This window comes from Tauraco erythrolophus, chromosome 21 (assembly GCF_009769465.1).
Source record: "Tauraco erythrolophus isolate bTauEry1 chromosome 21, bTauEry1.pri, whole genome shotgun sequence".
Lineage (NCBI taxonomy): Eukaryota > Metazoa > Chordata > Aves > Musophagiformes > Musophagidae > Tauraco > Tauraco erythrolophus.
The window spans coordinates 4416652-4436695 of NC_141485.1; the positions used below are offsets into that span (position 1 = coordinate 4416652).

General features: G+C 43.6%; 2 protein-coding genes across 2 annotated transcripts in view; one reads left to right on the forward strand and one right to left on the reverse strand.

Annotated features, from left to right (window-relative positions):
• Positions 1-1713: 1713 nt before the first annotated feature.
• Positions 1714-20044, reverse strand: part of ITGAE (integrin subunit alpha E) — a 30260-nt gene continuing 11929 nt past the window's right edge. Inside the window, 23 exon segments of the mRNA XM_086624500.1 lie at positions 1714-1924; positions 2363-2473; positions 3051-3146; positions 3696-3797; positions 3880-3954; positions 7571-7678; positions 7766-7832; positions 8264-8341; positions 9260-9336; positions 9646-9747; positions 10021-10156; positions 10844-10911; positions 12312-12440; positions 13009-13157; positions 13273-13406; positions 14175-14305; positions 14722-14943; positions 15870-16010; positions 16550-16680; positions 17708-17843; positions 18591-18658; positions 18742-18892; positions 19673-19826. Of these exon segments, the coding sequence (XP_086480626.1) occupies positions 1868-1924; positions 2363-2473; positions 3051-3146; positions 3696-3797; positions 3880-3954; positions 7571-7678; positions 7766-7832; positions 8264-8341; positions 9260-9336; positions 9646-9747; positions 10021-10156; positions 10844-10911; positions 12312-12440; positions 13009-13157; positions 13273-13406; positions 14175-14305; positions 14722-14943; positions 15870-16010; positions 16550-16680; positions 17708-17843; positions 18591-18658; positions 18742-18892; positions 19673-19826 (2623 nt within the window). The 3' untranslated portion in view covers positions 1714-1867.
• Positions 4376-6924, forward strand: HASPIN (histone H3 associated protein kinase). The gene has a single exon (XM_009990128.2). It carries the CDS (start codon positions 4376-4378, stop codon positions 6893-6895), a length of 2520 nt encoding a protein of 839 aa, XP_009988430.2. The 3' UTR covers positions 6896-6924.

The following is a 20044-nucleotide window of genomic DNA, read 5'->3' on the forward strand; positions in this document are numbered from 1 at the left end:
AAACAACTACACAATTAGGGACAGAGAAAGCCAAAGGGAGGAATGGTACCAAGCATCTGTACTTGTCCTTCTTTAAAACCAGCAAACACCCAAGGGGGATAGAGATAATTTCATTGCTTAGGAAAGAAAACTCCTGGCACTGGCTAAAGCCAGCCACAGGGTTTGGCTAGGCACCTTCTTTCCTCTAAATTGCAATTACAGATAATGTGAAGCTGATAACGTGAGATCACTCACGATCCACCCTCTTTCTGCCACACAACTGGCAGGGGGGATGGCAACGCTGGAGCTCACTGCTCAGCTCTGCCCTTGATTCAGGTGTGCTGAACCACGCTAACTTGGGGAAATATCTCCTGATGTAGAAATCTGTCTGAACTGGCAATGAGGTCCATGATACAAGCTTTTATTTGTGACCAAATCAGCAGGTGAAAACAACTGAAAATGGAAAAATCAAGAAATAAGATGATGAGGTACAAAAAATAATTGCCACATACACGTGCTTCTGATTCCAAGAACCAGAGACATCAAGGGGCATATTTTACTGTATTAAAATGCACAAGTTTGTGTATATATATACACACACATACATATGTGTACACAAAATGCTCATCTCTGCATTTTCATTAGCAACCACAGGATGGGAAGCTTCCCCTAATCCATTTCTATTTCAACCTCTTCTGAAGCTACTCAGTACTAAAATCAATTTAAGAACAACTCAGCATCACAGCAACTAAGACTGCAATCCAATACATAAATCTAACAGGCTCCAAGATGAATTTTTTCCTAGAGTATCCACATTAAAACAAAATTTCTCATGGGAAGTCTAGTTATCGACACCAGGCAGTCCTTCTATGATGAATAGTCAGTTCAAATTAAACAAGTGGGCAACTGGATCGCCCAGAAGAGCTGGGCCCCTGTGGTCAAAACAGCAATTTGGGAGAGTGCCAAGGTCCAGAGTGCCACAGCTCTACCAGGGAACACGAGTTGTTTTGCATTTTAGCTGGATTTTGACTCTGCTATTTCTAAAAAGCTGGTGAAAGAATACAGAGCTTTCTGCTTTTGTCTTCCCAAATCCGGGGTTCGTTCACTCGGTGTGCAATAAGTCAATCCACACACTGAGCAGAGATATTATTTTAATACATTTTGCACAAAGATGAGTGCCTGTCCCAAGACAGCACGCCCCTTCTTAAATTCGGTAAACATTTATACAGTATGTATTAGCATATTCACATACTCAGTGTTATTCTCTTAAACAATTGGTTAATTTTCTCTCAAATAGCATACGAATTAGTTCGCATGCTCAGTCCTTTGCCTCCACCCCTTTCTTTTGGGTCTGGGGTATGTTTAGGATAGGTGGTCCGTGAGTCGGTGGTCGCGATCTCCCCATGCCAGAGTTACCTTTTCCGCAGTTATCGCTGTTTCTTGCTTACGTAGCATTTGTGGTATCCTTCCAATCTCATTAACCTTTTCTCATAACAAGCTGTTTTCCTTATCAGCCTTAAAGCCCTCACTTTGGCACCTTCTTTAGTGATTAACAGCTAGCAGTCATTAACACTTGCCAGATGTTTTGGACTTAGTGCTCCTCTTGACATACTTTTCTAAGGCTCCTTCATTATCTATAAAGAAACAACGTCTAGTACATTTTTGCATCAATATCTATTTTCCAAGATGCTCTTTTCTTAAGGATGACTTGACACTTCAAGGATGATCATCCTGTTTTCAGGCATCATGGACTTACTTGCTTTATGTAAAATACGCTACTATATATGTACAAGCAGGCCACTAACCTAAGTCTTAGCAACTTCAAGCAAACCTTCACTTAAACCTTTAACTCTTTTCTGGCTAGACAACACTTTGGCCAGCTTAGTCTTCAGGAGGTATTTTCTTGCTCCAGCATAGTTTTATAGTTTCTTTTGAAAAAGCCGCACTGGGGGGAAAAATAAAAGAATTTATTAAGTCCTTGTGTATGCATTAATTTTTGCTTTGTCTTAAAACAATTTAAAATTAAAATGTCAAGTTTTCCCTTCTCAGAGTTGCAATAAGTGAATGTGTGAATGCATGACGCAACCCAGGTATGACTTCTGGCAGAGCTGTAAGCCTGAAGGCCTACGTTGTTCAAAACTATTCAGAACATCTACAAACACTCCACAACGTTCAAACGTCCTGCAAAGCACTTTAAAACAGGACTTGAGAGGTTATACCACAACACTCAGAACAGCTTGAAAAGTAAAACTGAGGTTTTCCAACAGATGTCCTTCAGTGCACGTTCGAAAACATCACTTTCATACTTAGAATCTTAAAAAAAATAATAAAGTATCTAACAAAAACATTTCTGTTTTGTTGTGTGTGTATTAACAATACCCACTTTCCAGAGGAGCAGAATAATGAACGCCAGCAAGAGAAGTCCACCAACACAGCTTCCTATGACAACAGGCCAGAGATCAAACACTTCGTCTTTCAGGAAGACAAGAGTAATCTGGAACAGAATCAGGGCCAGTTACTTTCTTCTCAGCTTTTAACTGAGAAAACTACACAGTCTGAGGTAGCATTCGACCTGTAAACTATGCTAGATGCACCATCGATCTACCTATGCAGGTACTTTGCAACACGATACGAAATTCATTTTTTTTATTGCGAATCTGGTCGAGGGAGTTAAATTTACTGAGTTCTTCTTTAAGAGTTGACAGTGATTACAACAGTCAGCAGTGACAATCTTTCAGATTAACGAGTGTTGTCTTCACTAGGGAAAGAGAAAGAATATTCACCTGAAATCCCCGAGAGGACAGGAAGCCTCTGTGTTAGCCACAAGTGTCAGATACACAGGGTTCAACACAGAACCCTAAAAACTTTTCTGATACGCACTAGTAAATATCCGCCCTCTGCTTTGACTGCATAGCCTAAACCTGGTTTCACCAAATTCAATGGCAGAACAGATGTTTGCTTCAAAAGGTCTGGGAACTTGATTGGTTCTCTAGATTCAGCAAAAACATCTGATTTCTCGCCCATTCCTGCCCCAAGAGAAGGACCAAACTGCCTACATGACGCTCTGATACCTCAGCATTGTGATTCTCTTCTTTCAGGCCCAGATACAGTTCTCTGTTGAAAGTAATTTTTCCAGGGACCAGCAGAACAGTTCTGCTTTTTAAGAACTATGGAAAAAAAAAAAAAAAGACATAAAAGGAACAAAATATCAGTTGATTTTCAGAAAGACGTGTTGCAAAAGCAAACCCTTATTCAGACTGTAAGAACCACCCTGCACAGTGCTGCCATCGAGCTGTGTCTTGTGTCCCTGACCTCATGCGTAACAATCGCCCGGAGCGACGAAAGCCTGCAGTGCTGCAGGAGTCATTTCACAAGCAGCAATTTCTGAAGGCAGCAAGAGGACCACAGCATAGAATCATAGAATCATAAATGGTTTGGGTTGGAAGGGACCTCAAAAATCATCTAGTTCCAACCCCCCTGCCATGGGCAGGGACACCCCCCACTACACCAGGTTGCCCAAAGCCTCATCCAGCCTGGCATCTCTTCTAAGTGCTGACTGCCTCCTGGGAGACACTGCCATGAACAAACCACCTCTCTTGCTCTGCAGGGTCAGAAAGCACCATCACACGTGGAAAAGCAACATCTCCACTGCGATGGAACCTGGAGCGCTGGATTTCGGCAAACAGCAGCAGCGTAGCGTGGTCTTTTGCGTATACCTGGTGGGAGTTGTGGAAAGACAGTTCTGCTGTCACGGTGACGTTGTCTCCGTCGGTTCGGACGGAGCAGTGCACGCGCTGGTACCGCACGTCCCGAACGCCCTGCAACGCAATGGAGCGGCTCAGCCCCCGGCTGCCACGGCTGCCCGTGCCCGCAGCAACAGCCGGTGCCAGCGCCGCTCACCTCTGGCTCTGCGCCGCCGGAGTAATCCCGGAGATCCGGCACCGGCTCCCCGCTGACCCCGCACTCCGTCGCCTCCTGGAATCGAACGTTTAGAGCGGAGCGCGGCGGCAGCGGGCCCCGCGCGCGCAAAAACCGGGGGGGGGCGTGGCCAAGCAGGGGCGTGGCCAAGCAAGGGCGCGGCCAATCAATGGGCGTGGCCAAGCAGGGGCGTGTCCAAGGGGGCGTGTCCAAGCGGAGGCGCGGTCAAGCAGGGAGCGTGCCAAAAGCAGGGGCGTGGTCGAGAGGGGGGCGTGGTCAAGCGGAGGCGTGGCCAAGCAGGGGCGTGGCCTGGAGGCTGTGCCCGCCCTTCCCCTGCCGGGCGCGGCCGCGCCGTCCTCTCGCACCCCCCCCCCCCGTCCAGCTCTCGCGATATCTCGTTTGAAACGGCAGCGCGCGAGCGCCGCGGCTCTCGGTTGGGCCGGGCTGGGCCTGGCCCGGGGCGGCCGCCGCCGCCGCTATGCCGCTCCAGCCGCGCCTGCTCCGCACCTACTCGCGGCGCGGAGGGCACCTCCGCCCGCTGCCGCTGCCCGACCGGTGGATTTCACCGCCTCAGGACCGCAAGCGGATCTTCAGCTCCACCTCGTCCGGCTCCAGCACCGCCTCGGCCCCCTCGGACGACCCCGACTTCTCGCCGCCCGGCAGGCGCCGCCGACAGCCGCTGGATGAGCGCCCCGCCCGCCCCTGCCGCCTGCGGACCCGCCGCGGGGGCGGCGGCGCCGCGCAGAAGGAGAACCGTCCGCCGGGGCCGGCGGTCTCCGCCTCCCCTTCGCCGTCCCCCCCCCGCGCTGCCGCCCGCCGCCGCCGCCGGGGCCCGTCCTGCGCGGCGCGGCGCCCGCTGCTGTGCAGCACCCCGCAATGCGCGCCCCCGCGCCGCCGCGCCCGCGCCCCGCCGGCCGAGCTCAGCACCACCGTGGAGGGCGGCTCGGGGCTGGACGGCAGCCTGGAGCTCTACTCCCCGCCGCCTGGGCGGCGGACCGCCTCGTCCGGCAGCGCCCTGAGCTCGCTGGAGTCGTTTCGGGGAGACTCGGAGCAGCGGCCGCCAGCGCCCGGGGCGGACGGTGCGGGGGAGGAAGGGGCTGCACCGAGCGGCGAGCCGGGCACGGTGTTGCGAGAGCCCGGCGGGGCTCTGAGGGCGTCGGTGCGGGGCCCCCGCCAGGCACTAGCTCCCCTGTCCGCACAGAAATCCGCCCCTCCGCCTCCGGCAGCGCTGCCTGCGGTTACCGGCGAGCCGCAGCACCGTAGTGCCGCTTGCGAGGAGCTGTCTGATGATCTACGGGGAGATCCAACCAACGGAAGTTTGTGTTGTCAGGGGGGCAAAACCGAGAAGTACCGGCTTACGCCGGTGGTGGTCCTGGACCGTCAAGAAGTGCCAGTGTGGCTGACAAGCATGAAATGCAACAAAAAGGCAGAAATTCAACCTGCCTGCCAGCAGCCAGTATCTCCTTTGGGCCTTCAAGGAATCTTGGAGAATAAGCGCGAAAGTACTGAGGTTGGTTGTGGAGGGGGAAGTACCTGTAGGAAAGCTTGCATCAGCGGCTTCAGTGCCAGCCGATGGCGGGGGCAAACGAGGCTCCGTCCAATCAGGTACAAAAATAAGAAACAGCAGCAGCCTAACAACTCCTTTTTCAGGCCACAGATGAGGCAAAAAGGAATGAAGAAGGGTGTTCTGGAGATGTCTGTAGATATAAGAGACAATGACTGTTCATTCCTTAACAGCTCCCGCTCCTGGGGTATAGTTCGAGCATCTTTGTCCTTCCACAAGAAGAAGAAAATTACCATGGAAGAGAATTCATGCAACAGCATCCTCCTTTGTACCCCTTCTGGGAAATCCCAGCTTTCGGGGCACCAAGCGACCCTATCTGTGGGTAAGGCTCAGTGCAGCACTTGGTCTGCTTCCTCCATGATCCTGCTGGCTCCCAGGAATTCCTGTTCTGTCCTGGAGCTAATGCTTACAGATGCAGAGAAGGTGTTTGGGGAGTGCCAGCAGGAGAGGCCTATCGCTTTTGAGGAGTGCATTCCTTTAGAGAAGATGAAAGATTGCAAGAAAATTGGAGAAGGAGTGTTTGGAGAGGTGTTCCAGATCGATAGTGAGAGAGGACCTGTGGCTTTAAAAATAATTCCCATTGAGGGGACTGAAAGAGTAAATGGCGAAGCTCAGAAGAGCTTTGGAGAGATTCTGCCTGAGATAATAATTTCAAAAGAACTCAGTCTTCTGTCTGAAGAGTCTGTGAATAGGACTGTTGGGTTCATCAGCTTGTACTCTGTGCACTGTGTTCAGGGGGCCTATCCTAAGTATCTCCTGGAAGCCTGGGACAAATACAACAAAGTAGTGGGATCAGAAAATGATCGGCCAGACCTTTTTGGGGAGGAGCAGCTCTTCATGGTTCTGGAGTTTGAATTTGGAGGCAGTGACTTGGAGAGCATGAGAAGTAGCCTCAGCTCAGTGGCAGTGGCAAAAAGCATTTTGCACCAGGTCACTGCTTCCCTGGCTGTGGCAGAGCAGGAGCTGGACTTCGAGCACAGAGATTTGCACTGGGGGAACGTGCTGGTAAAGAAAACGAATGTAAAGGAGCTTAATTATGTGTTGAATGGGGCAACGTACGCAATCCCCACAGCAGGGATTCATGTCAACATCATAGATTATACCTTGTCTCGGCTGGAGAAGGATGGGCTAACTGTGTTTTGTGACCTTTCCACTGATGAAGAACTCTTTCAAGGCACAGGGGACTACCAGTTTGATATCTACAGGCAAATGAAAGCAGAGAACTCCAACAGCTGGACTGACTATCACCCACACAGCAACGTCCTCTGGCTGCACTACTTGTCAGACAAACTTTTGAAAAGCATGACCTACAAGACAAAGGCATCAAGTTCTGCCATGAGGAAAATAAAGCAGCAGCTCATTAAGTTCCACAAAGAAGTACTGACTTTTGAGTCTGCCAATGAAGTTTTACAGAACAGCAGCCTCTTCCAGTGAGCAAGGGAGTGCGATGCTTCCAAGAACTAAGTCACTGATACTGCCTTTCTCCTTTGCTGTTTTTTATGTATGCTCTTTTTAAATGTTGGCACAGTGAAGAACTCTTATGATCGGTTATCAATGTGAATAATATGCTATCAAAGAATGTCTAAAAAACCCAAAAAAAAATCTTCTGCTTTAAGATGTTTCCATATGTGTTTTTTTTTTTTGAGGGGTGGGGAGAGAACAGAATTGTTGTTTGAGAAGGGGGGCAGGGGGAAACTTCTTCAGGCTCAATTCATGTTTTGAATTCTACAGAAGTTTTCTTACCTTTTTAGTCTTAGATTATTAAAAGTTCTTTCCTTACTATATTGCCTTTCTTGCAAATTCTTTTTTTAAAAAAAAGAAAAAAGGAAAAGAATACAATTCTGGACAGTGAGGACAAGGGTAAATATTGTTAGCCCAGTTGGGAACAGGGGGTGGAGGGAATCTCACTTTTTGACTTAATTTTAAAAATGAAATTTTGTTCAGTTTGGCAAAATTTGTACCTGGAATGATGCTACAAAATGTAAATACGTAATGCTTCTGCAGTGCAGGTTTTAAAAACACTGTAATCTGCAATAATACGTTTGAGTTTTTTCCTCTGTAAGAACCAATGAAGAGGTATTGGATTAGGAAAAAAGTAAGAAAAAGTACCTGTGCTCCTGACACATTCTTGACCGTTATTATGTTGTGACCTTGTATACTGATAGGAACCCAAATCTGTAACTTGATGGTAGCGTTAAAGCGATTTTCTCCATTTATCTACAAAAGAAAATGTACAAGGTAATAAGTGTTCTCTGGTCGTGATTGCAGATGGATCAGATGACCTAAATTTGAAGCTATACTTACATTAAATCTGAATTCTTTGTTTTCAAGAAGTCCTTCGCTAACATTCACATACATTAAAGAAACTGGTCTAAAGAGACAATAAATCAAACTAAGTGAAAGGTGAATTAGATTATTATTAAAAACTAGTACATCCAATGACCCAGATACATTAAGTAATTAAGAGGTAGCATCATGAGATTGGTTATAACTGGAATGCTGTCTATGCAGTCTGTGTATATGTGCAGTCTGTTAATTAGATGAACCTATCTTGAAGTCTACTTTTACAAATGAAGCAGTTAGAGACCCTAGTTACCCTCCACCTATGGTATGGTTTTATTGTTCTGTCTTTCAGACTCTTTACTTTTGCTGTCTTGTACCACAGAAAGTGACTTGACAATCTGCAGTGCTTGAAATTATTAAGATGGAAATTGTATTGGAATCTTACCAGGCATCCTCTCAATCTTTTTGCCTCTAATTGACTAAAGTAATGCAATATAATTGAATGGTCTTAAAACTTACTTGGTAAGGACTGCAGTGAATCCATATCTGACATCAAGGACATGTTCTTCAGTCAAAATGGTGCTATTTTCATTTATGCTTTAAAAAAAAAAAAAAAGATGGATCAAACAACATTATTATCTGCCTGCCTTGGTCATTTATTTCTATGGTTTGAGAACTGCTAATGTTGACTTTGTAAGAGGGATGGAAACAGAGTGGCAGTAATTAATGAGAGGTGCCAGCCCACTTGGTGACACAGCATAGTAGCGTTGGAGTAGCTGTTTATTACTAAGATTTTGAAAGCTGCCATTGCCTTGAAATGTTTCCCCACAAACCAGTGCTAATTTGTGAATATGTAATATTGCTTTCATTAATCAAAATTTAAAGCTTCTCCTCAGAAAACTGGACATTAAACTCAGATAGAAACCTTCGCCTTAAACTATGCTGGCAATGAAGTGTAGCTGCCAGAGATGAGTTCTCTCTTCCTTTTTAAAGATGCTCTGTTTAAAAAAACATTCTGTGTACTAGTCAGCTACCATAGATTTTTATGGGAGGAAGGTGACAAGAAAATCTGATGGTAACTTCTCCCATTAGAAAGCCCCTAATCAAGAAAAATGCCCTGAACACGTGTTCTCATCCCAATCTTTGGAAGGAAAGCTTCACTTGGAACAGAGCTGGATTACATATTTTACTCATCTGTTCTCCCTGCTAAGGAAGGAAGATGCCAGAACCCAGTTTGCCATTTCAGAAAACAAGCTTTTAAAGATGTACTAGACTTAAATTAGGACCTTAAAAGGGGGCTCTACCTTTTAATGAACTAAGGAAGTATGAGCAAAGCTAAAATTATCACAAGGGAAGGAAAATTTTTCACATGGATCCAAATGCTTTAGAAGGTTGGAAAGGGCAAGTATAATTTGCGTAACCAGTGACTGATAAATAGTGTGGACACCGCATAGGAATTCTGGCATTTCCTTTCTAGTTCACAGTGTATTTTGTGGTAAAAATAGCAATACTCACTTGGTGATATTAACGGTGATTGCAGGCTTATTTTGGAATATGCTTTCATCTAATTGCCAAATCACTGAAAATTTTGCCTATTTTGAGGGAAGAGAAAGACATAACAAAATATTGATTACCCTGTAAATACTCTTTAACTCACCAAGCACTGTTAAAACGTGATAGCTAATGTATTTTTCTGCTCATCGTTCCCTTCTGGAGGAATTTGTCATTAAGTGCAGGAATATGAAAATTATCTCTTGCCTTGAGAAAATGCACACCAGCCCTATGCTGAATTTGAAGGAATAGAGGCTCTGGCCTAATTGTAGAGATAGAGGATGCAAGAGCAGCTACTCAAAGTATCATTTAGAGGTGGAGGGAAAGTGAAAATAACGATTTCTACTTACAGTTGTTTTCTTGAATACTGGATGCCCGATTCTGCAGTTACAGGAGAAGACTAGAGAAGTTAATGGTAATGGTTGGCCACAGTGAACAGCGGGAGAGGAGGGCTGCCAACAGAACAGGAATGCTTTTTAATGTTGAATAAAAACAGACTGGGAAATGGTGTCTCCTGCCATAAAATGAATTAGATACAAATAGCCCAATAAAAGCTTGGGAGACTTAAATCAGATAAATCCAGTATTCAGGCTCTAATCCTAGCAACTGAAATGCTTCTTCCCTGGACCTTGAAGATTTATTTGTAGTAGTAAATGAATAGGAGTCTGCGCTGGGTTTTCTTTCAGCAGTTTGCTACTGGCTGAATAGTTGTTCCGTGACCTTACCTCAACAGCCACCTTCTTAAAAAGCAGATTTTTAGGATAGTTCACGACCATGGTTGTCATGTACGAGTCATCACCACTGTTAGTTAGTGAAACATTCATGGTCACTTCTTTAGTGTGGCCCACCACTAACTCCTTTCTAGAAATAGACAGAAAAATGAGATAAATTATATTGTATTTCTAAGGGTTATTATTTAATAAGAGGCCTGAAGCGTTCTGGTAATTACTCCCTCCAAATTCTTGCGCGCACAGGATAATGCAGTAGCCCAATTAATTATTCAATATTCTTCAGGGTGTGTAGGAAAATGTTTCCTTCTTAATATAGAAGGCAGTCATCTCCAAACTTTATATAGCATTGTATCATTTCTGGTTTACATCAAGATAGATTTTAAACATCGTTCTGCTTGATTGCCATTTCAGTGAACCTCCAGGGTGGCTTTTTACAGTGAAGCGATGCCCACTGTTCTGTCTAAGGCCGTGTAAACTGAGCAACTCTCTGCCGCAGTGCTAATGCTGCACATCAGCCTAAAACAAAGTCACATATTCACAATTCAATGCCAGAATTGTGCTTTTAGGATGACTACAGTTGTTTAAACCTTTCCTCTGAGATTTCCTAGAACAGCCCAGCAACACCCATGGAGGCATATGGTTACAGCACTGTATGAATGTGATGTTACAGAAAGGATGAATTGGGTGGAAAGTAAAATGTAAACAAAGGGGGAGCAAACCTTGGCTGAGAACTTGAAGAAAACATCTTATGCACAAAGCTGACGTTTTGTATCAATGCTAAATGCAAAATCTGGATAATAAAACTACTACGACTCACTGAATCTGACTTGTCAAAGTCAAATGAGCAGTACAGATGGTCTTGTTGCAGTCCTTCTTGTAAGGCAACTGAAAGCAAACAGATCAGGTCATGTTTTAACAGTCCTAATTTTTCTGAGGTTGCAGATTCAGAATATCTTTACATATACACATACATTCTCCAAAAACCAAAATTCCCATGCTCTCATTTAAGGAGAAGTTGGAAATAAAAGACCCTCTAGTGGTAAGTCAGTCCTAAATTGATGATTGTTTGTAATTCAACTCCTAGGAGAAGGTTTATTAGCAATAACATTAGAAATCTTCATTGGTGACAAGGTCTCGTTAAGGAAACACCAGGTGTTTTCCCCTGGATTGCCATAGGGCAATAATATTAATTTATTTTCCAGAGATTGTAGGTTTTTCTTGAATAAACATGTTCATATGCTGTGCCAGTTTATAGGCACACTATTTTGTAGAGATGAGGTTACTTCCTTTAGCAATAGTTTTATTCACCATTAAAAATCTGTTTGTGGCTGATGTTTCTGGAGAAGTTCAATGATAATTAATAATTAGATGTTGGGTGCATAAGTACTAAGCAATGCTGAGCAATGCTCAAGAATCTCATCAATTATTCTTATGAAATAAATGTACCATCAACATCATAACAACTGAGAATACTGCGACTATAGTAATTAGTGTTCATTATTGCACAGTGCTAAATGGTGTCCTAACTTCTCTGTCCTATGCTTTATGGACAGCTAATTAAATATTGAATTGTGGTAAAGACTCTTATCAAGTAGCAAAAAGCTGCCTCTTTACAGAGCTTTATGGATTTTTTTCAGAAGCTGTGATTTGGATTTCAGACTGATTGTGAAAAGGAGCCACATTAGCTCGTCAGAATCCTGCTACTGAACTGCAAGAGAGGAGACAGGATTTCACACTTAACCTTTAAGTTTATTAGAAGTTTGCAGCCTCCCAAATATCGATTTTAAATAAACCACTAAAATGAACTAAAAATATATATACATAATGATTAAAGTTACTTCATTAGAAAATTGTGTAGTTGTTACTACCAAATATGACCTTCAAATAATAAGTCGTAATATTTAAGTTCCAATGGAGAGCTTGGTATCTGAAACGTACTTCATAAAACACACGAACCCTCTGCCTTCTTCACAGGTAGCATCTAATCTCATTTTATACAGAGGCACAGGAGAAATGTCGTGGTCAAAAGTAAAACAATTTTTTAGCAGATCTGAGAGTTGACCTTAGAGGTGAGATTCTCTTAACAAGATATGAGTATCTGTTTGGAGAAAACCTGGGCCTAAAGTCTACCTAGAATGTGGTATTGATAACTAGAAAGGGAGCAGAGGGCAGAAGATGACATGCAAAGGCTAAGAAAATCACGGTTTTTGGTTTTTCTTTTTAATAGTAAAAGCTTTGCATCCTGGAAAGAGAGAAAGCTCTTTGTGAACATACTGTTTTGTTACCTGAAAATGCATTTCTGATGGCTGGTATCTATCCAGCACAGGAACAGCAAACTTCGTGTTATCGTTTTTGTTATAGAGCTTGTGTTTAACTCTCAGGAAAACACTGGTATAACAGTCAAAGTCACATGGCTACAAGAAAGGAAGAACAAGAAGTTGAGAAAATATCTGGGCATTAAAATGCAAGAGTCTTCACACATGTCATCTCTGTTCCAGCTTCTATCATCTGGCATATTTAGGGACATTCTGGCTCAGATGTGGGGTTTGGGTCACTGTGTTTAATAGCCATCAGTGGACCATAAACTTGTCAAATGTTCTTCTGGATCATTTTATACACTTGGCTCCCATGCCACCTGCTGGCTAATGTGTTCGGTGCTTCAGTTACGTATTGTGAAAAACCGTTCCCTTATGTTTGCTTTAATCCTGTAGACCTTCACGCCTCTCCTACAATTCTGGGATTAGAAATACTTTACACTCACCCAAAAGGATGAGAGTTTGACTTATAGCAATACAAACCAATATGGCACATGACACATCTCCTGCCTCAGCTGTAGAACATGCTCAGCAAGTCCAACCCTGAGAAACCCCCACCCCATTGTAGTATTTTTGCATTTCAAGAAAGACTCGTCTTCATGCAGATTCTGCTAAAAAATCCTATCCTCTTCTTCTTTCTGTAGTAAGTCTGACCAACATCACCTACCAGCGTGTAAAGCTGCAGCTCAAAGCACGTGTGCTTGCTGACCAACAGCTTTCCACTTGCTGTGGTGTTCTGATCTTCAAACTGCACTCTCCTCTTTGCCATTTTCACATCTAAGTCCACCGTGTAGAGAATGTATAACTGTGAAAACACTGCAAAATTGTAAAAATCCTTTGTTAGATATACCAGGAATTGTCCTCAGTGCCAAGTTTCCAAGGACAGTGTAGGACTGTAGATTTCAATCTGATCACAATTCCCATTTATTACCTTGTTGAGACACTGGTAAAGCTGAGATTGTATCAAAACACAGTTTTGCTGTAACAACGCTGTTATTTTGGAAAATTCGGATTCTCTCAGGGTTGAATCTCATGCTGGTGAGAAAGTGGACAACTGGTCTCGTGCTAGTCAGTGAAGAACAGATGAGGAACAGAATCAAATGTAAATTTTTGAACCAAAACATTTCAGGAAAAATGTTTTAAGAAAGCCTGGCAGCAAGAATAAGAACTGCTCAGTATTTCCATGGTATTTCACCTGGACCAAGCTGGCCTATTTACAGAAGTTCCAGTTTCTGCTGGGAACATTCAGAACACACAAAATCCCAAGAGTCCGAAAGAACGGACAGCCAAAATACACCAATATGGCTAGAGTTTCAGAATTAAACATGGTGTTTATGTTTCCATTAGATAAACACATTATCTAGCTGTTCAAACTCTCTCTTTATCTACAGTTTGTTTTCAAATACAAAATGCAAGGACAAAATCAAATCTGTCTGCCATGGCTCAGCCTTTGTGAACTCTATGGGTCACTCAGGTACCAGATGTCTGAAATGAGGAATGGTCTGTTAAGAATTTTTGGGGTTTTTTTTGTCTTAATGACGTACATTGTCAGTGCTGAATTGCAGACATCAAGGTCTTCTTAGACCTAGATCTATGTTAATCAGTTCATGTTCACTTTCTTATACTTGTTCAAGCTTTAAACTTACAAAGGCGAAAGCCTTTGCAATTTGAACTAAAGGCTTTACATTTCACATAATTTCTAGCACTGATTTTTTTATGTCCCTCTGATGCTGCATTAAAAATAGAATCATTACACAGTCCTTGGAACACAGATTCTATATTTGTCTTTGAAGCATTTCCTCAGCACACTGAAAAATAGCACTTATCACCTACCGGAGCACGATCACTTTCTCCAGTGATCCTACTGTAATATCTTGGAGACCATCATTAGTGAAATCAAAGCCACCATCAATGGATTGTCCAAAATACTGAAGTCCTGAAGAAATTTCAGAGGCTTTTACTCTCTAAAAGGTTGGGGGGAACATCAACAAATATAAATCAGGATTTCTCTCCTGTGCTTGGGAAAATACACTTCTTTTCATGAGGCTGCTGTGAGGATGATTTTGTAACGCTCCTGAGATGCAAAATATTGACTCTCAGCCTCCTGTAATGGACGAGCAGGTTTGCCAAAGGCTATATTGTTCTACAGGCAGCACCTGAATCCAGCTCCCTTGCCTACGCAGACAGGTGAATAATCACAGTTAAGGAGCAGCTTTGCTGCAGAAACCTGTGGAGTCACATAAACCATCTGACATCTGCAAATTTCTCACCCATCAATGCAAGTGAAACGTGGAAGATCTTCCTCCCAGCCTCCTGCTACAAAACCACGAACTTTTCCCTCTCAAGGTATACTGGAGACAACTCCTAACAAGACACGTACTTGAGAAAAAGAGCTCCTGATCTTGTCTTTATCACCATTAAAGATGTAAATGCTGCCAAAAGAGGAACTGTTTGAAAGCTGATCTTCAAGGGGGGCTCCAACTGCGATGTCCTCATATCCATCCCCATTGATGTCTCCAACGCTGGCCACAGTAAACCCAAACCTTGCAAAAGGAGAAGTCACTTGCACATTTAAGTGTCCTTTCAAGGTGAATAAACCAGTCTGAAAAACATCCAAGGAAATCCGTTTATAGCAAATGTAGGATGAGGAGCTCTTACACTGTGTGTGTGTGAAATCTTACTGCACACTTACAATGATTAAAGGTGAACAATAAAGCCCTAAACAATATAATGAGGAGTTCAAGATACCAGCAACTCTTGGAACAAAAGCTTGAAGGTTCTGCATCGAGAGCACGCAAATTCTCCCACAGAGCAGTGTCTCTGGACAGCCCTGTGCAAGCAGACACACTGCAGCACTGACTGTTCTTAAATCAATAGCAGATTGAGTTGGTCTCCAGCCTGTTTCACGACAGAAACGATCCCATTTTCTCCACCGTATTACAGAAACAAGCCACAAGAGGGTGCCCGTAATTTGAGTTCTGACATGCCCCGACTGTTGTCTCCTTCCAACCATCCTGGATGTGCCCCAAGCAAATTTTAGCAGGGCACGAAAGGGTTCCTCCTGGCCTGCTGTTCAAGCACAGTTCGCTTCTCATTCAAAACGACGCAATTAACTTATATCCTGTCTATTGTGTAATGGATCCTGTAGCTGGGCCCACAAAACATTTCGTTTTCTACAAGTCCCAGGAAGAAAAGTTTTAGCAGCTACCCCTGCACATTTATTGCAAAGAACACTGCTTGGCAGAGCAAGGTCTGCACCAACAAATTGCCTATGTAGAGGCAAAAGACATGATTTTATCACACTGTGATAAGAGCATACCTTAGGTACAGAATGATTTTATTTCTTTAGTTATTTCTCTTTTATATTCCAACCACTAAGACAGAACCGCTGGCTTCATCCTGCAGTTCTCTACCATACAGGGAGAGCACATTCAGTGAGAGCACAAAGGAGGAATGTTTTATTTGTCACTACTTAGGCATGGCTGGAAAATCCCCAACATGGAGTGTTTACGCTACCAGTGTTTTTACCTCTGTCTCCAGGCGATAGACGTAAACCCTTCCTTCTTCTCCTTGAATGTGATAAAACGGAGCTCCAACGAGGAGAAGATCTGTCACCCCATCATGGTTCACATCAACAGGGCAGAGCTCAGATCCAAAATAAGATCCAACCTGTGCTCCAGAGAAAGAGAAGCAGCTCTTTCACTGGAATTCTCTATATATAGCTTTGTAGAATTAGTGTCCTTTGCAGCAGGAAGGCAATTTTTAGAACAAAACATCACGTATCTACTTATATGTGGATCGCTTCCCTATTATTTATTTTATTATAGTCATCCTCAGGGACAGATCCTGTAACCAGTTTAGCAGTAACAAAATCATTATTCAACAATTTGACAGAGGAAAAAGAATATCACAGTTGACGACCTCTTTCCCCAGGAGCCATGAGAACAGAACATAAATATAGTACACCCCATTTAGCTAAATTTTTTCCCAGTCTTTTTTCAAATTTCAAGATTTCTTCTGACGTTCCCAAAGCATTATGGAGTGAACAAAAACTGTGTAATCCACATGTGGCTAAACTGGATGATTGTGTAAAGGGTGTAAGTGTGTCCGGAGGAGAAAATGCAGCTGCTGTTTGAGCAAAGGAGATGTGTGCAGCCCACCTGACCCCCCGCTGTCCTGACTGCCCCTGGGTACCCAAAGCACAGTACCTGTTCTCCTTGCAGGGTTTGTTTTAAGTGTCCATCCTGAAACACCAACACCTTCCCTCTCATGCTGTGCCGTGGAGCTCCAGCCACATACAGGGGTCCGTATTCTGTGCGTACCACTGCCACACTGTACCCTGGGGCATTCACACAAGAAGCAAAACCAGCATATGTTATCACTACTGTACTCTGTGCCTGAAGGAAAAAGCCCACGGGGTTTGGTCTGAGACACAGACGTAGATATTTAATGAGATCCAAGAGTTTGCACCATGTCAAGTTGTTGTTGCCCATAGTTTTGATTACAGGGCATCTCATAAAAATATCGATTAGGAAACAGCAGGTAACTTTTTGAGAGAAAAGGCAGCAAAGCTGAGGTTTTCCTCTCTTAGCAGCTTGTAGGGTAACTGAATAAATTACTGTCCTGAAAAACATGTTTGAACTCTTGATGACTTTTCTTAGCATTTGTCGCAGTTCCTGAGTGATTATCCAACAAACACACTTTTTTTCTTTTTAATTATTATGTCTGCAAGCTGGAAGGTTTATCACCCTTCACAGAAGTGAAGAAAACACTATACTCTATAGAAAGCAGAGAGACATGTGTTGGAGGCTTCTGTAACAGGGAGGTAATGGGAGAAGGATTATCCTGACACAAACAGTCCACAGCACCTTGTATTACCTGCCAAGACTTTAAGGCCAAGGCTACAGTCGAGAGATGCAAGGCTCACGAGGCTACAAAGCACTGGGGTGAATAACCAAGGCTTGCTTTGTCACCAAGCCAAGAACAGTATTGATTCAGAAGCTATTTCTTCTCCAGACACTCACAACAAGTGAAATATTTATCCTTATCCGCTCTCGAAAATGCCCTTCATTGCAACTACTCTGACACAGTGAAACCAAATGGTACCTGTTAACAGAACAATACCACAAGGCACCAAGACTCATAGGAGAAAACAAGCCTCATCTTCCTGACAACAAGGAGACGGAGAGTGTTTGCATCAGAATCTCTCTCCCTGCTAGAGAAAATACTCAAAATCTAGTAAGATGCTGCAGGAGGTGGCCTTCTTCAGGTAACTGCTGTCAGTGTTGGCACGCTGTACTGAACACAAACTAAGCAAAACTGCAGTCAGGTTGTCATTTGATCTCAGAGAGAGGTAAGCTGATTACCTAGGTAACTGTACTTTGCTTTTTTGGCTTCTTCTTTGGATTCATTCAGGAAAACAGCTGTCTTGGTTGCCAGATCATACAGCAGAACTCCACCAGACCAGTCAAAGGCCCCCACTGCGCCAAACATTAAGACTTCCTGCAGAAGTAACGTACTGCAAATTAGAAGAGATGAACACAGGGCAATTGCCTCTAGCACTCTGCAGAGCAGTTTAGTAAGGAGCAACGTTTTCTGGCTTACAAGTCCTGCACTCTTTCCTGGACACTGTAGCTTGGGCAGTTCTTCCAGCTGCTGCCAGATATTGAAGGAAGACAAAGTGACTGCCCAGCATTGGAGAAGCAGTTGCACATCTCCCAGCTCACTACATGAGTTTTTTGGCAAAACTGGATCAGTGTTGTCCTTGCAGCCAAGGCTGCTGAATGTTCATTAGCCTCCTCAGCATCCACTGTTTCCCTCTCCTGACAAGGACAGCGATCATTCTTGTCCTGGAGAGACCAAGGTTTTAAGCCAAAGGATTCCAAAAGAGCCAAATTATTTCATTTGCAACATGATGGAGCCCCTGATGTGTATTGGAGATGTGCATGTCAGCAAAATCAAAGCTTTCAACTGGAGATAGCTCTTTTGTCCAGTGGTTAGAACAGAGGTCAAATGAGCTAAATCCCATCCTAAAATAAAATTCACTACTGACTGACTATATAAAAGTCATATTTTTGCTTCTGTGACACCTTCAAAGCAAGCAGTGGCTTGCAAATGAGATTTGACTACATGGGTCTCACGCTTTTGTATCACTGTAGTTTCTTGTGGGAGACCTCCTGAATCCTTACAAGTATCAAAGCAGCAGCACAGCACTCAACCGTTCAGCAGGGTTAAATGCAGAACACTTACCTTATCCAAGATCTGCACACTGAAGCCAGCTTGTGCAAGTTCATATTCCAGAGCATCACCCTGTGTACCTGAGGATGCAACAGAAAGAGGGTAAGCCACTTTCTCCTTATTTCTCAAAAGGCAATGATGAAATGGAAAGATCCCTGTTTACCTTCTATACCAATAATACTCTGCTGCAGGGTTGAAAGCAGCCCATCTAATGCTGAATAATTGGTCACTTGAAATACATTAGTGTCATCTGGACCAGATGCAATTAGCCGCAATTCATTTAGAGCCTTTGGTTTTTTGAAGGCATCTCCCACCTGCAAACAAGATGCAAATCAATCAAAAAAAGCAACCTTTAGAGTCTTCTTACCCCACCTACTTCAAATAGCAATTGCTTTGGAAGCCTTGGACAGGCTGAGCGCTTCTGGAGCCAAACCTTTACAAAAGCTCTTCATGCAACTGGCTGGGTCTGTATTAGGTGCATTTACCTTTGCTGTACCCAACAAATAATTTTGGAAATCAACAAGTTACAAGATATGGGGGGTTGGAACTAGATGATCTTTGAGGTCCCTTGTAACCCGAACCATTCTATGATTCTATAATATAAAATTGAACATTTTCCTGTCCTGAAAGAATGACAAGAGACATTGGGTGGGTAGGTCAGAAAAATCTTTTAGTTTTTATGTATCCCTCTGACATTTTCCAGAATAACCTGGATAAGGAAACATAAATCACACTTTTCGGAGCTAGACTTGACTGAGGTTAAGCACTTGGCCAGATTCAGTCATTCTAGAAAGAACTTTCTAAACTTCGAACAAGGAAGAACAAGGTGGTCCGATCTTACTGAAAGCACAGCTCTGTTCTGAAAAATCTGAGAGCAAGTGGATACAGGGTGCTGAACGTCACAGGTGTGGGAAGGAACAAACGTGGGCATATAATTGACACTACATAGACTTAGTATCAGTTCATACCGTAGCTTTATCTTACTTATCTTCCTTATCTATTAGAATCATGCATGGACCAGTTCTCCTTTTCTCTGCCCCTGGTGCTACCAAGGAATGGAAGGAAGATACGATCCAAGTACATGCTCAACTTACCCCAATGGCATAGCGCTCGATTCCTGCCATTTTGGGTGAATTTATCACTGTTGTCAAGTTCATTTCATCCAGGAGTATTTCTCCATCTGTAAGCACGATCATGATCTTGGCTGCATCCTTGCGCGACCCGTGACTTTCAGTGAAGATAGAATCCCTGGTAAAACATCAAAACAAAGAACCTGGGATGAAAGCTGAAGCTTTCCTTCTTGGGATAGAGGGAAAAGTCCTGAGTTGAAGCTTTCCTCCTTGGGATAGAAGGAAGAGTCTTGTTGAATTATACGCTTGCAGCTGTCGCAGCAAGGAGGCAAGAGAATTTTGTTCATATTCACGTCTTAAAAAGACCAGGTGCTGTCTCCCTTTCTGTTGCTTCCT